Genomic DNA, 15,803 nt, shown 5'->3' with positions numbered 1-15,803 from the left:
TATGGGAAAGGGTGATTGGAGGGAAGAGATGGGGGGGGTGTGACTTGCGAAAAATCTTTTGATTGGGTAGGGCTAGGTCATGTGGGTCTGAGCAGAGGTAAAACACCTCATATGTGTAAGTATTGGCATGAGAAATAAGGTTGAGGAGGTATTTTGATTTAACAAGAGTCCCGAATTAACTGTAAGGTGACAGTTAAAACTTTGCTGAATACCTTTTATAATGAAATAAAACAGTGACAATTACTTATCGTTTTCAGTTACTGTATTACACACTATATGGGCAAAAACAACCATTTAGGAAGCCATGTCGTTAGAAAAAGGGCTAATCCTACATTTCCACAATAAACAGATTCAAAGGAGTAGAGAGAATTCACAATACAGTGCTTCAGTACCATTTTCAAATCAATAGCCTTGGTTTCCTTGTATGTAATACAAATGTACAAAAACGACAACACACAATTTGGCTAATGATTTAATGTCTTCCAGACAATTGTTGAACAATTTATGCTGGAGAACTCTAATACCTGGAATTTTTGCACAATTATCAACCGTAGAAATGCAACAGCAGTTAATAATGATGAAAAGAAAATAGACATATCAGTATTTTATGCAAAAGTACAAAACACAAATAATTGTATGTCCAACATTAACCATGAATTTCTATCAATATTTCATTAAAAAAGAAAACAAAAGGTAATATTTTGGCAAAAGGCAGAACATTTCAAATGATCACGTTTACTGTTTAGGCTCTATTTTACAGTTTAACCGAAGAAGGATATCTGTCAAAAAGTGGTGGTAGTGCCATACTTTGTATCTGGACTGCACAGACACCAATAAACTCTAAAAAAGGGGACCCAGGACATTCATTGCTTTTTCGCGTATGTTTATCAAGATACCTTCTAAATCCTTTCCTTAGTTTTCTGCCTTGTTTCCCAAGTATTTGTAATAAATAATTGCTTTTCACAGTGCTCTCCATATTTAAATCCTCGAAATCTTTGAGACTTTAGCTAATGCTCTGGTAAAATGAAGGGTTTCCCATTTCGTTTTACATGTATTTACATTTAGGTGATATACTCTTACATGATTTATGAACATACTAAAATAGATGTTTTAAAGGAAAATAATGGTCTTGATGGAATGTCACGTTTTCAACAATGTGCAGGTATGCTCTTTCCTCGTTTTGTTTGCTTAGCAAAATTATTTTCTACTAAATGCGAGCTGTTCGTGTAAAAATACCACACTCCGGATTGTTCGCCTTCCAATACCATCCCAAATGTAAGTAGTTGAAGTGGAAGGAAGCAGCCAAGATGGCAGCTTAATGACAATGTCAGTAGTTAAGACGATGCAGGGCAAATATGGTTCACCCTTCTAAAACTGACTATCTCAAAAATATGGAAACACATGGTATAAAAAGAATGTGTGGTTACTTTTCAATGTATATTCTTAAGGCAATTATTTCAGTACTTTGGTCTATGAACTACATCACAGTTTAGATCCCGTGTTAAAAATTTTAAATTAAGACTACATATACATTTTTCCCTGTCACAATTACATTTCCTTTATTGATATGCTACATTCGCCAATGACGTATCACTCAGACCACATGCATATGCAGTTATAAATAAAGATAGCCAACCCAGTAGACGAGATTAAACAAGGTGAAAGCGGTCGGAAAGAAGATTCTTGAATACGAATCAATTTTGGCAACCCGGATATGGATCCTTCCTTTTTTCCATGATCCCGTACGGCAATCTTCAAAGCAGCAAAAGAAGCTGGAGCAGTCTTTCCCTTCCAAGCAATCATATCCTGGTGCTGTTCCCTGGTCTTGGCTGGTGATTGGAATTGAGGTGCACACTGTGCCAATGTCAATGGTATGCGGTTTCTGAAAAAAACGAGAAATAGTGTATGGGAAAGGTTTCATACGTACATTCACTACAGAAAATGTGGTCACTTCATGCTTTCTTTTCAAACGGTAATGTTTACTCATATCAAAGGATAATTTTCAAGAACTTCTTCGTTTAAGTGAACTTCTATGAAGATATTCTTCACATGGCTTCCTGACACTATCCTATTTACCTCTCTTCACGTTTTATTAATATCATCAGGCTTTCCTACCCCCTTTCACACACTCAAGGGTAATAGTTGCATCCATATCATTTCTGTCCTATCTCATGTCTACTGAACTGTTCTTAAATCCTTTTTTATTATCTTTAATAATTCCAGCCCTGTGAGCTGGACCAGATCGTTCTCCGATAAGTAAATAAAGATCATGTCTGGCTGTGGTCTTCTCCCCTTCACCCATTCTGCTCCCATAAAATGGATGTGAGTTCACTCATTTCATCCCTTCCTCTCCATGCCACCTCACCAAAACCTTGTCATCTTCCAGCCTCAACTGCTAATCATAACGTTTTGCTTTTGAGTGATCATCAGCCCATCTAACAATAAACCAGTGGCATTCCAAAACGTTCTTCTTTTTTTTCTGGCTATAAACAATCTTGTTTCCAAAGCTGATGCACATGCAACGCTCTCCTACCTCATGACCCCTCTACCACCATCATAGTAACAAGCCTACAGCTGTCCTCCACCTTTCCTTTCACTCAATCCCATCCTTCCTTTGGACCGTCTGTACCATTCACCCTCTGCTCTCTCAGCATCATCACCACCACCAATGCCATCCTCCATCTTTGCCTCTCGCCTGTCACTCTTTTGACCAGCTGCTCTCTTTTTTCCTTTTCCACGCTATCTTCCTCTGTCAAGGATCCCCTCAGTCAACCTACAATTTTCATATCCTCTCTACATAGGCCTTTGGCTGTCTGTGGTCCTTATACCTCCTATTGGCCCTCAGACCCAGATGTTTATCCTTCTGCAGGCCAATTTACTTTTGTTACTACCTGCACTCCTACACCACTTCTGTTGCTGTCTACTCCCAGCATCCTTTGGACTGTCATTACCAGTTCAATGTCCAAGCTTAAGCCAATATTTTCTTTTAAAGGTGGCGGGGTGTTCATATTCATTCCTCCCTCGTTTAACCAGCTGTAGACACTGCTCTGTGCCACACCCCTTTGATCCTGATCTTCTTGGTACCCCTACTATTGATTCTGCCTTTCCAAACTGGTACTATGTAAGCCAATTGGATGCACACTTCTACCAATGTGCCTGCTCTGCCAGTCGCACCAGCTTACATCCATAGGGCTGCTTCTTTTCTGCTGCCCGGATGTGCTGTTCATGGGCCAACTGCTCTTCTGACCTGTCTTGCTTCTGAAATCCTGTCCCCAACCTTGCCTACATTTTCAAACTGTTGCACTTGTACTTGCCTGCAGATTTCTCCCTGGGGGCCAGAACAAACTGGCCTCCACTGCTACCTCTTACTTTTTCTTTCTTGTGCCACTCTTTGAGGGCTTGGCCTGCTCCAGTCTTTGCTCCTCTTGATTATGTGCTTGGCAGCATGCACAGCTCATCAATAGGCCTTCTCCTATTCCCACTGGGATCTGCCCTGCTCATTGTCCAGCTGTTTCTAGTTCAAGAGGTCCCCCTTGGCATCACTGCCATCCCCCACTTCTCTCTCTTCTGAAGAGGCATCATAGAGGGCAGAACAGCCAATTACAATGCAGTATTGCTTTGGGGGCAATATACTGGCTTTCAGCCGGGGCAGGGTCCTTGACACCATCAGATCAAGAGACTAGAAGTCTGTGCATTGTGAAATCACTGCTGAGATTCCAAGGTGGAAGGTGCCCTGCCTTTCAGTATCAGCATTTGACACAGGACCAAAAGAAAATGTTGGTGACAAATCCATAATCCCCACAGAAATGAGACACACTTATTTGTATAGGTTTTTCTGCTGGCCTTGTTTGGCTTGAGTAATGGGCAGTACTTCACTAAAGACAGTAACTATACTTTTCTACCAATGGTACAGCACAGACACACATATAAAAAGATGCATGGCCCTGAAACATTCTCAATTCTTCATTGATCATTTTTTACTAGATTTTTGTGCTGCAATACCTTTCTTGCCAAATACCTTTACTCACAGTTTCCTAAAATTTATAAATGCTTTCTATTCACAACCCTTTTCTTCTTTACGTCTGTTGCATTTGATACTGTCAATCATGATGTACTCATATTTATTAATATCAGTGTTTTATGTATGTTGTGATCATCACTCTTTTTGGATTCTAAAGAATGCCAAACAGGCAGCTAAACTGATTGTTGTTATTATTACTTAGCTACCTACCCATGAGGAGAGAATTATTAGTATGATATCATAACATTATGTCCATAGCTTTGTTAAAGGTCCTCTACATGTGTTAAAATGAGGGTGATGATCTATATGGTCTATATGGTCCCTACTAAATCCTCATTCCTGAAAGCCCCTTCATACTTTACATTTTCAAGCTTATCACCATATGTTGTACTAAACAAATATAATTGCTAGAATATCAGCCACCACAATATCTTGCAGAAATGTATGTGAGTATAAATGTACTATTCTTAGCTCCACATCTACATACCTTGTAAATATAGTGTTTTGGCACTTGAGCATTTTTGACAAAATTAAAACTGAAATGTATTCAATTAAATTTGTCAAATTCATAAGGTTAAATTACAACACATCACAAGTTCATTGTCAATCATGATGAATATGCAATACATTTAATTCCCTATCCATTATGTTCTCATACTCTTCTTTCTTTGGAACAATAACTTCATTTTGTCTGTAACCTAATTTTGATTCATTTCTCAACAATGTTAGCTAGCTTCTTTTGCTCATCAATATGCCAATGGTATCATAACAAACCCTTGTAATGTGTAAGTAGTACTCTTGGTCCTTCTGTCGTGAGGTTACTTTAGCTAGTACACAGACACATTACTTTAGCCTAGGCCTGCAGCTTGTGCCCTTTCACCCCGATACGTGCTTCTTAATATTTTAGAAAAAGCTTTATTTTTAGTGGGGATGTTTTCTTATTTTATCAGCTTGTCCTTTTGCATAGAATTCTGTTATTCTTTTCTCTGCACAACATTTTCATTCCGTGCTTCATTCAAGGCTGACGCAATAAGTTACCAATTATTGCTGGCACAAAGCGTTCAGCATGTTCCCAAATCTCATACACAGAAATATTAGTCTTGTCACATCAGGGCAGTTTTCTCAGAACACCAGCTGTTTTATGATAAAACACCTCACTGCCCGCTACACAATAGAGGAGAATTCCAACTAGTTGCCACCATATGCTGCACATCGCCTTTGCAGTTTTGGTTGTGACCTGACACATTCTCTCCCTTCATGTGGGAGGATTCTCAGTAGACCAAAAGACCCCTTTTTTAACCTACAATCACAGGTATGGCAGATGGGTTTCTTATGGGCGGCCTGATGGGTCGATTAGGGCTTACACTGCCATGTTCTTGTATAGAATATTGGTAGTGCAGGTAGGGATTCAAGAACCATTATTGCGACAGTATGGTGGGACTTTTCCTATGTTTCACTTTGCTTGTCACTGCTTTACTTTAATTGTGTTTTATCATCCTTATATTCACAATACATACCTTTTCACATAGAATGCAGTTGATACAAAACTTATGGAACCTTCTCCTGCTTTTGTTTGCCTTTGTATGTGTGAGACATATGTGACTGAGAGATAGGGGTAAGATCTGTTCCACCAGGATTTCCCTGAGAAATCTTAATGTCATGCGAAGGGCTGGCACAAATCACCTTTACTGTTGGGCACTGATAAGGAGCTGCTAGTTTGCCAGAAGGGTTAGGCCAGCAGCCTTTACACAGTGCAGGATCAGACTCAGTCCCCCGTGCTTGGTGGAGCTGCTGTCCAATTCCAGCAGTCTTGTTACTATAACAGGAGCCTTAACGACATGGCGCCTCCAATATTCGTTAGGCACTGAATTACAGATCTCCCAAGTATCTCTGTCTCTCTACATGCTAAAGACACCCTCATTACCTTATTTGGAGACATCTATGGTATGAAGGATAAGCTTCTCAGCTAAGATAGGTAGCACCTATTTTTCACTTTAGGTTCTTCAAGCCTGAATGTTTAAAAAGATTAAATCCGCAATTGGTGTCTCCAGTTCCGAAATAAACAACTTCAAAATATTGCAATATGACAAAATCCCAACGGATTGTAATTGCAATAAATAGGAGGCTCCCCTCACAGCTCATTTAATAAATATTGACCTCATGGAGGAGCAGTTACATATGTAGTTGAGGCAAATCTAGCATATAGAACGTAGAGAATTCACTCTTGGGTCCCTTTTACGGCAGTGGATGGGAACACACATGCATTTCATCACTACACTCTAGTGTTCCATATGCATCTTGCCCCAGTAGACTATCTTTGTCAATGAAGCCAGTGAAAAATACATTAAAATTGACTAGTAATATAATATATGTATATATACATATTATCTTGCCAGTATTATGGTAGCTGATATTATGACTGATGTTTTTGTAGGATGATAATTTAAAGATGATATTCTGGTAGAATGCCCTGTCTCAATCACACACAAAAGAAAACTGATATTTCTGGCTTATTTGTTTTATTGTGTGGACACTTTGGACATAATGGAAACAGCTCAAATTCATTAATTTGCTGGCAAGTAATATTGCCACCTCAATCTAGTAATCTCAGGCACGCACGTGTCAACCCTCAACTGCCTTTCTCTCTCTCACCTTATACATTTCCTTAGAGCGCAATACCAACTATATTCCCACCAAGGAAAAACATTGAAGCAAGAAATTTTCTCATTGGAACTTAACTAGTACCAACCATAAATCACCCTTTCATCTGTCTTAACCATGGGCACAAAGGTAAGGAAACATGCTTTATATAAATAAATATAGTGTTTGTGAATGTTGCATGCCCTAACACTTACAAATAATTTGATGTTCATATTGGGCCTCAAATTCAGCATATAAATTAACAGACTTTAGTGTGCATAACAGAGAATGAATGAATGCATGATTGTAAACTAGGAATATCACGAAACCTGTTGACACTTACTGATATCTTATGTTTTGCCTCCTTTTCTTTAACTTTCATTCTTGATCTGTTGCTAGTGAAATAATGTAATGTCCCATATTCCATTAATGCAGCAAATATGAAGATAAAGCAAACTGAAACAAAGAGGTCCATTGCTGTAATATAGGACACCTTGGGTAGTGACTTCCTTGCAAAAGTACTGAGAGTTGTCATCGTCAAAACTGTAGTAATTCCTAGGTAGAAGAAGAAATAATATGTTAACTAAGAAAGCAGTCATACATGTTTTGGAACATATCTATTTCTAAATGTTCTTGCACTAAAGGCCAGCTTAGACAGGGCACAATAGCTGAGTACAACATATGCAATTTTTTCTATCCATGGGTGAGCCATAGTTGACTACAACACTGTGTCTTTCATCAGGAATGATGAGTTAGTGAGCTGTGTCTTGGGCCACATTCATTGTGATTTAAGTGACTGCAGTGATGTGATACATGTATCCTTGCAAGGGAGTTAATGTTCCGAAATTTTAGGTAAACTCTAGAGTTTTCTAGAGCCGGAGAAATTTGTCCTACTAGAACAAGGAGCTCATGGGGCGATGACCATGCGAAGTCTTGTACGACTTTGGTCCAGCCAAGCCTAACATGTGTGATAGGTAGGTGGGAATTCCTCACCTTTGGAGGACACTAAAGAGGAAGAGGGCCAGTGTGAGAGGGCAGTTCTGACTATCTGGTCCACCTAGACGTTTCGCTTCTGGATCTCCTGGTTTCTGACTTTTTACTGTGAGGGAGCCTCATTGTTTGGGACTAGCCCACAGTATACTCATGGTAAAATGGACTGTGCGTGTTTCCCCGCAGGCGCCGCCTTGTTAAGCATAGGCTGCTGCACATAGCAAGGTTAGGAGGCCCCGTGCTGGTTACACATGGGCACGTGTTCACATGCATGTGTACCCATGTGAAGGCTGCACAGAGAGGTTTCATGTCATGTGCAGCCCAAGAACTACACATTGGTAGCCTGGCACAGACGGGACCCTGCAAAGTGGGTGGTGACCTGGTGTAGGCCTTTTGAGATGGGTGTACACACATGAGGGATCATCAGTGTGCTTCCTGTCTTCATTTTAGTGACACTCCATTATAAGTCAGTGGGAAAGGCTGCAACTCCAGTTCCCTAGGATACACAGACTCCAGAGTTGCCTCAGTGTACTCTGTAACCCGTATGAAAAGAAGGGGGTTACAAAAGCATATCTGTGCCGCTTATGGGTCATCCAGGAATGTCATCTTACTTTGACTCAGCTAAGGGTCAGGGCCCAGGCCTTCGTGACCCTGCTGGGCTGGATTAATTACTGCTTTCTCCAGCTGCAGGAACAGGGCCCTGCATCAATCAGCCAGATGTCATTCTGTGCCAGGAACTAATTGTCACATTTGCTCTAAGGATCTCAGCATCCCTCCTCCCTGACATTCCTGCCAGAGCCTCTTTCAGCAATTCCTCCAAGGAGCCTTCCTCATTGGGGGGCCTTGGGGCTCCCCCACATGGTCGGCACCCAGGCCACCTCACAAGCATCTGCCTGCCAGAGAGGGCAGACCTCCAAAGACAGGAGCTGAGAGCCAGCTCCATGGCAGCACTCAAGTGTGCAGGCCGGGTGGGGAGCCGATGGGAGCGGTTGGGGGTGGGATCCCCATACCACTCCCCAATGTCACCTAACTAGGGTGGGGCTTCCATGTGGGACCGGACACCCCAAAGTGGAAGAGGTCACTGTGGTGCGAGGCTGCCAATGAAATTCAAAACCAAGCCGATCTCCCCGGAGCAGTAGGAGAGCCGTTCGTTGTCTATGCAGGGGACTCCCAGAGGAGCACCTCATAATGCATTGTGGAGCCAGCACACAATGTACAGAAGAAGCCATGAAATTGCTTGTTTTTGGGGCAGTGGTGACCCCAGGAGAGGGGGGTCACAACCAAATTGATCCCAAATTGTAGGGGTAGCTGCAGGAAGAGCAGAACTTCCCCCACAAATGTTTCGAATGTCCCCAACCTCAGTTTCAGGGGACTTGAAAAGGATCACCAATTAATGATCCCAATGTGTCTGCAAGTTCAGTCCTAGCTAGAACTTTTGTTGAAGGTGGTAGAACTGTGCCCTCTTGAAGTGAAGATCATGGCTGCAGTCCTTATGGCCTGAATGTGATTAACAATAGATTGTCATAGTGGTGAACACCCTCTAAGGGGGAATGGCTGTAATCACATATGTTCATACAGAAATGGTGTCCTTTATGGCCCATTATCAAGTGGTAGCATTTTTATGCTAAATGTGATTAACAATGTATGGCTGCAGTGTTGTGGCCAATGATGTGACATGTATATGGTCATAAGAAAAATCACCCTTTAGGGCCGAAAGACAGTATTAGGCAACTGAGAACAACCAAGTGATGTCCTATAGGGACTTAGTCAACTGTGGATCATTTTTATGTTGAATGCTTCAATGAGGAATATGATTGCCCAAACCCTTGAGGGGTGTGGTTGGACTGCGTAGATTCTGCTGGGGGTAATCAAAACAGCACAAACCATTCCAACATGCCAATACATGTTTCTTATGAATGCTTCATTTGAGTAATGACACTGACAGCCACTAGTGATGAAAGTGGATTGGCTTTATTACTAGTATTAGTTGCTCTCACTCCAAGATACAGTTAGATATTGCATTGGAATGCAAGTGAACGTTTTGCCATGTGGGTTGTTGGTTTACATCTCCCTTTGAGAGAGACAAGAATGATGACGCAATCTCATCCAATAGTAATTCCATCAGCTTGTGTACATTTGTAAATTTTTGCATAGTATTGAGTGGTGTGTGTGTAATAAATGTGATTTTCTTTTATCAAAAGAAAAGCACAGATTGGACAATAATTTATTGAGTGCTATTCTTGAATGCTTGTGAATGGTTATTACTAGCCAACCCCACCTCCCTTGAGCAAGCTTTGGACTGCTCCGCAACGCTACCCTTGAGAGTCAAGCGCTACAAAAGGGCGTTTGGTTTTCAGTTGTGGTCAAGTGCAGACCCATTACTTGTGCAGGCCACACAAATAATGACCTACCCTCCAACAGCCAGATCTTAGAAGATGAGTTGAATTCTCATGAATAGCCAACACTCACAGACTACATTCACACGGCCTCTCATGTCAGAATCTGGAGGATGGAGAGTAGCTAAGACAGATAGATTCCATTGTTGACATTGTGGATTCCACTGTTGTGGCTACCAACTCAGGTGGGCAAGGTTTTTGGGCCCAGTAGGATCTTGATTTGCTGTCATGAAACTAGACTTTCTCATGACATTGGTCTTTAGCCATGCTACAGTTCTAATGCTTTCTGGATAGGAATTTTAGACACAGCCCAATTCCTGTGTTGACCCTTGTGAGATCAGGTGGGACTGACTTCATAGCTTGTTGCGTAAATCCAGGGATACTTCAATAGTTATTGTGCTCCCACCAAGACTGTGTATTGCACTCTTCTGAGCCATGCCCCCGCCAAGATAGAGAATAGATGCCCTTGCCAATGGTGACAAATACAGTTGGGAAAATTGCCTTATTGTTGACAGATCCCAAAAGGACAAACATACATGAAACTGAGGTTTTATGTGTTTCCCCGATTGAGAGAGTATATTTTTACCCAGACAGTCCAGACAGCCAGGTAATATAGATTATTAATACAAAATGATGAATAATTAATTGCATTCACATTCCACGGGGAGCAAGCAAACCTCACACAAACTACTTTCTGCATGTTGTCACTGCATCAACAAGGGGAGGTATGTTTGTGATGAGTATGTTGGTCTCTGTTCCAGAATGATCAGACCATGGTGTTTGCCAATTCCCAAAAGAGTTTGGAAACCAGAGCTCTATCTGTCTGCCTCTGTGATTCTGTTTGACTTTTAATATTGTCAGTGACTGTTTTTTAATTCCTAATTTCTGGGGTTATAGGCACAAGAGTGTATTAATACAGTAAATCTTACTTTGTCACCCTTGTCTCTCTGCTCCCTACATCAGTCTCCTTTGTACTGTAAATGTGGTGTCTACATTTTCTGATCTGCATTCACAGTTCTACCTTCTGTTCTCAGCTTTACCACAGCTCTGTTCAGCCTATTAGACAAACATTTTCTCTATAGATTTTTTTCCATCAATTGCAACCGGAAGAGTCTCCTTTTCAGCTCCACTTCTTGATTAACACCCATAAAACAATTCCTCGTGACTTGGCCTTTTAAATACATTCAGACAGTTTTTTCAATAACCACATAACATATTTTCTTGCCTCTAAACTCCTTATTATGCCCTCCAACAATCCCTCATTACTCATTTTGCAACCTCTGAACATAGTTTTCCCATTGTTGGACTTGGCCCTCTCTGCAGGGTCACCCCCAAAATTTTTTGCCTTTACCCTCCACTTTTTGCAGAATTCCTTTTTTGTGCAATTCCTTGGTCTCTGTGCACTAGCTAATCAGTGCTAAAGTGATTGTGTTCTCCTTTTAAACATTGTAAAAATTGGATTACACCTGACTGGCATATTTATTTTCTTATATACCAAGGGCTTTTAACTGGGGGTGAGTGACAAATTCCGCTCCGTCAGTGGAAAGAAGCAGCATCCTCTGGTATATCACATGGTGCCATTCACTGTGATTTTACAGCGTGGAACAAACTCCTGGCACTAGAAATCAGCTCAAGAAGGACAAAATGCCCAAATTCCACTCACTCACAGAACTCAGCGGAATCTTGTGGAGTTTTTATGTAACTCTGTGGAATTTCATAAGAGAAACTCCATGATTTCCGCTCATGCCTACCTTTAACCTATATGCTACAAGGGGGGCTGAGCACATAGTGTGCTAACCACTTGAATAGTACCTTCGAACATGTTCCAGACATTGCATTGCAGCCAGAATGCAATTTTAAACTGCCAGTTCAACTTGGTAATATAACCCCCTTGTCAATCATCCCTAAAATAGGCTCCAAGCAGGCTATTGGGCAGGGTGCATTGTCATTAAAAGGTTGTATATGCAGTATTAAGTTTTACATGACCTGGTAGTGAAATACTCCTAAATGTATTTTTCTCTACTCTGAGGCCTACTTGTCCCACTGGATAACATTGCCTTATTATAATATTTAATAAGTAATAACTTCTGAGCGGGAACAGATAAGAATTTCATGTTTGTCTGTGTGTCTTAAAAGTTGTCTGTGAAAATCTTTAATGATTAAATATTATTTTAAATTACAATTTTGAACATGCCACCTCAGAAAGCTGGCATTTTTCCACTCCTTGGTATTTCATGCCTGCGGCCTGTCGTAGGTCACATGACTGGGTGTAGTTGACAGTTGGACTTTTTGAATTCCTTCCATACAGTCACACAATCGTGGGATTAAGTGTGCCTGAATGGGCCATCTGCTGGCAGGATGGGAGAAGAGCTGGGCACAGCCCCACTTACAACTGAATAGACTGTGCTCTGCCTTCACACAAATGGCTTCTCACCGCTTTTTTGTCTGTGCAGTAAGCCAGCCTGAAGCTAGGGAAGGGGAGTCAGAAAATTCCAAGCACTTCAAAGAGGAACTTCTAACAACTTCTGTTTAAAAGAAGGCATCATATATAAAAAGGGGACGCTCAGACCCACTCTTCAGTTCACTTTCTGGACCTGCTGAAGTACTCTCAGATGGCTGCCTCGCGCAGTGGCCTCCCTTGTACTCCACAAGACTGCTTTGCTTCACCTCAAAGAACTGCTTTGCTGCCTTGAGCTTGCCCTGAACTCTTAGAGGCCTGACCTTCTGCTTGAGATCTGCTTCATCATTTGAACCCAGTACTACCAGAGCGACTCTAAGGGCTAGTTTGGCGGCCCCTTGTTCAGAGTCAGATGGGCATAACAGTGACTCACCATCTTGAACATGCACCTGTACCCAGCCTGAGTGACTCCTACCCACACTAAGTGGAGCCCCACCAGTCGTGGACACTAGTGGTTGTGATAAAGGTACCTAGATCCAAAATTTGAAACAGAGAATATTTTTTGTTAAAAACCTCTCTGAGAGGTGACCGCAACCAACCTAATTGTCTATCCATCCAAGTTTCTTCACAGATCGGCCTCACTTTGTGGCAGTTCCTGCTACATTCTTCTCTGCAGTAGTAGATCCTGTTAAAAAGTTCTGCACCAAAGTAGTATTCAGCCTCGTGGAGCTCTTGTCGGCTACAGCCTCCTGCCTTATAAGGCTGGAGATTTTCAACTTCCAAAAAAGTGACTAAGTCCGAACGTAGAAATCTTCACCACAACTTCAGCTAGAAGCTCTCCTATGATGATGCCACCTTGTCAGACACCACCTGGATCCTTACCCTATTGAACTTTACATTCTTAGAACTTTTTTGATTACATTTAATCTAATTTTGAAGGTAAACACCGGCCAGGCCCAATCCACTCTTTGTATTAGACCCACACACCATCAGGGTAGGCTGTATTTTTTTACTTTGATTGTCTTGCCTGACTAGGTGTCCGAGATTGGTGGTTTGAGCTTTTAGGCATCTCTTTTTCTCTTAAACATTAAAAATTCATAACTCCAGCTCTACTGATTGGATTTTTGTCCCTTTGGTGTCCAATGATTTGTGTTTCCACTGTATTGTTGTTTGTGGGCTGCACAAATACTTTACACATTGCTTCTAAGTTATGCCTGAGTGTTTTTGTGCCAACCCACCAGAGGAATAAACATATATTAATTTAGTCACTTTTGTGGTTCACCCTGACAGGGATTGTGGTTGTTGCTTGAACATGGGTCTCCCACATTCAACCAACACAGTGCCACATAGTGTGAGAGAAGGAAGTCATGAGGCTATGACGTGGCCTGAAGCTAAAAATCACTTTATAATGAGGATACAAGAAACTAATGAAGGTGTTCTGAAAATACTGTGTACAAATGAGTCTAGAAAGAGACAATACATGCTGATGGATAAAATAGACTCCTTTTTAGATGAAATGTCCCAAGCTAGAACATCAGTTGTGGTTCTGTTACAGTTTTTGGGTATGCTATTTTCAGATTCAAAGCTTCAGTTTCAAAACAGCCAGTGTTTAAAGAATTTATGGGGTGTATATTGAAGAGAAAAATGTACCAGTATTTTGAGTCAGATGATTTAAGCAATCCATATAAAAGACGGATAGTTCACTCAGGAATGAACTGCAAGAAATGCCCTGCAAGGGACAACAGCTGTCTTCACAGCCAGTTTTATATATGATACCATTTAGTTTTTCACCAAAGGTTAGACAAACAATTGTCAATACCTTCCAAAAGTGCTGAAATAGAATCAGGTTCAATTCCAGACACCAATTAAACCCATTAGATTCAGGCTGGATAATAAGCACACGATCTTACTAATGTCCATGTTTCCTTGATGTGACCCATGGCTGTAGACTGAGATAGTCCAAGAAGAGATAAAAAACACTAACTGGTAACCACTACATGACCATGAAAAAATAAGTAGTGGTTTTCCTCAGATGGATTGACCAAAAGTGCTGGGAAGACTATAAGGCAAATTGCATTGAGAGACAAAGCAAGAAATGGGTCATCAACAGAGGACTGTCATGACTGTGGTACTGTTGAAGAACCTGGCCCATTCCAAAAGTTGAAGGACCATGGAAAAAGTGGAAAAAGATATAAGGATGGAGGATAGCCTACTGGCCTCAGTCTCAGTGTCCTGCTGCAAATGAAAAAATGGGGGACTCAATGAATTGATGAATCCTACTTGAAGATATCACACTCATTTCTAAGTGACTCGATTACTCATAGGACTTAAATATGTTATTGTGGAGCATTAGTTTGTATTTTACTTTATTAGGTGCTAACATACATATGTAGGCACCTTAGGACTGGCATATCTAGACTGAATCAGAAAATGACTTGTCTAAAATTTAGCACATTGAGCCAGTATGCCATCTCAGATCAAAAGCTGCACCTTTGCACTTAAAAGAACATCTCTGGGACAGATGGTTAAGCCTTTGATAATAGATACTTTATGTACTAGAAATAGAAATTTTAACCAAGTGCAGTTTTCTTATCACAGACAAAATGTGTTCATATTTCTTGAGAGTATCTGTCTGATTAATGCATTTTAGAAGTAATTGCAATTAGTTAAGGATTTTCCAACGGCAAGCCCACTTTCTAATATATAAAGTTGCCCAAGCTGGCATACACAAAAGCATTCTTAGGCCCTCATTATGACCTTGGCGGTAAATCCCACTTACCGCCATGCTGACTGCTGCCAACATACTGTCGCCGCAGCAGATTACCGCCACAGATATTATGACCCACACATAGCAATCCGACACTATACAGCCACACACACAAGTCTGCCAGCCTAAAGGTCAGTGATAAACTGGCAGTAGCAAAACCCACACCGTTACGACAACAGAACTACGCCCACAGCATTATGACCCACGAATCACCGCCGTGCTCAAAATACACACACTCAAACAAAACTACACCAGATTTGACAATTCAAACTACACTCATCTGACACACATACACACTCCACACCCACACCACTATAAAGCACACACTACCCACAACCCTTTACCATTACAAACAAGAGCCACAAGAGAGATAGCAAGACCACAGACAAGACCACAGACACACACCACCATCACCTATACACCATCCACGCACCCCACATCACACACCCCAACACAGCACCCCACACACCACTCACGATACACCCGTGGCACGCAACAACAGCCCAGGTTCTCAGAGGAGGAGCTAAGGGTCATGGTGGAGGAAATCATCGGTTAGAGCCGCATCTGTTTGGATCACAGGTGCAGCAGATG

At 41.4% G+C, this 15,803-nt stretch overlaps 1 protein-coding gene across 1 annotated transcript in view; it reads right to left on the bottom strand.

The window, feature by feature from the left end:
* Nucleotides 1-246: 246 nt before the first annotated feature.
* The window catches only part of GABRG1 (gamma-aminobutyric acid type A receptor subunit gamma1), a 358,052-nt gene continuing 342,495 nt past the window's right edge, over nucleotides 247-15,803 (bottom strand). The window contains exons 8-9 of the mRNA XM_069201737.1: nucleotides 7,005-7,216; nucleotides 247-1,882 (exon numbers count right to left, since the gene is read on the bottom strand). Coding sequence (XP_069057838.1) covers nucleotides 1,616-1,882; nucleotides 7,005-7,216 — 479 coding nt within the window. The 3' untranslated portion in view covers nucleotides 247-1,615. The remainder of the gene's footprint in view (nucleotides 1,883-7,004; nucleotides 7,217-15,803) is intronic.

Source organism: Pleurodeles waltl, chromosome 1_2 (assembly GCF_031143425.1).
Source record: "Pleurodeles waltl isolate 20211129_DDA chromosome 1_2, aPleWal1.hap1.20221129, whole genome shotgun sequence".
In the NCBI taxonomy this organism is placed as follows: Eukaryota; Metazoa; Chordata; class Amphibia; order Caudata; family Salamandridae; genus Pleurodeles; species Pleurodeles waltl.
This window is presented reverse-complemented; position numbering and strand designations above follow the sequence as displayed.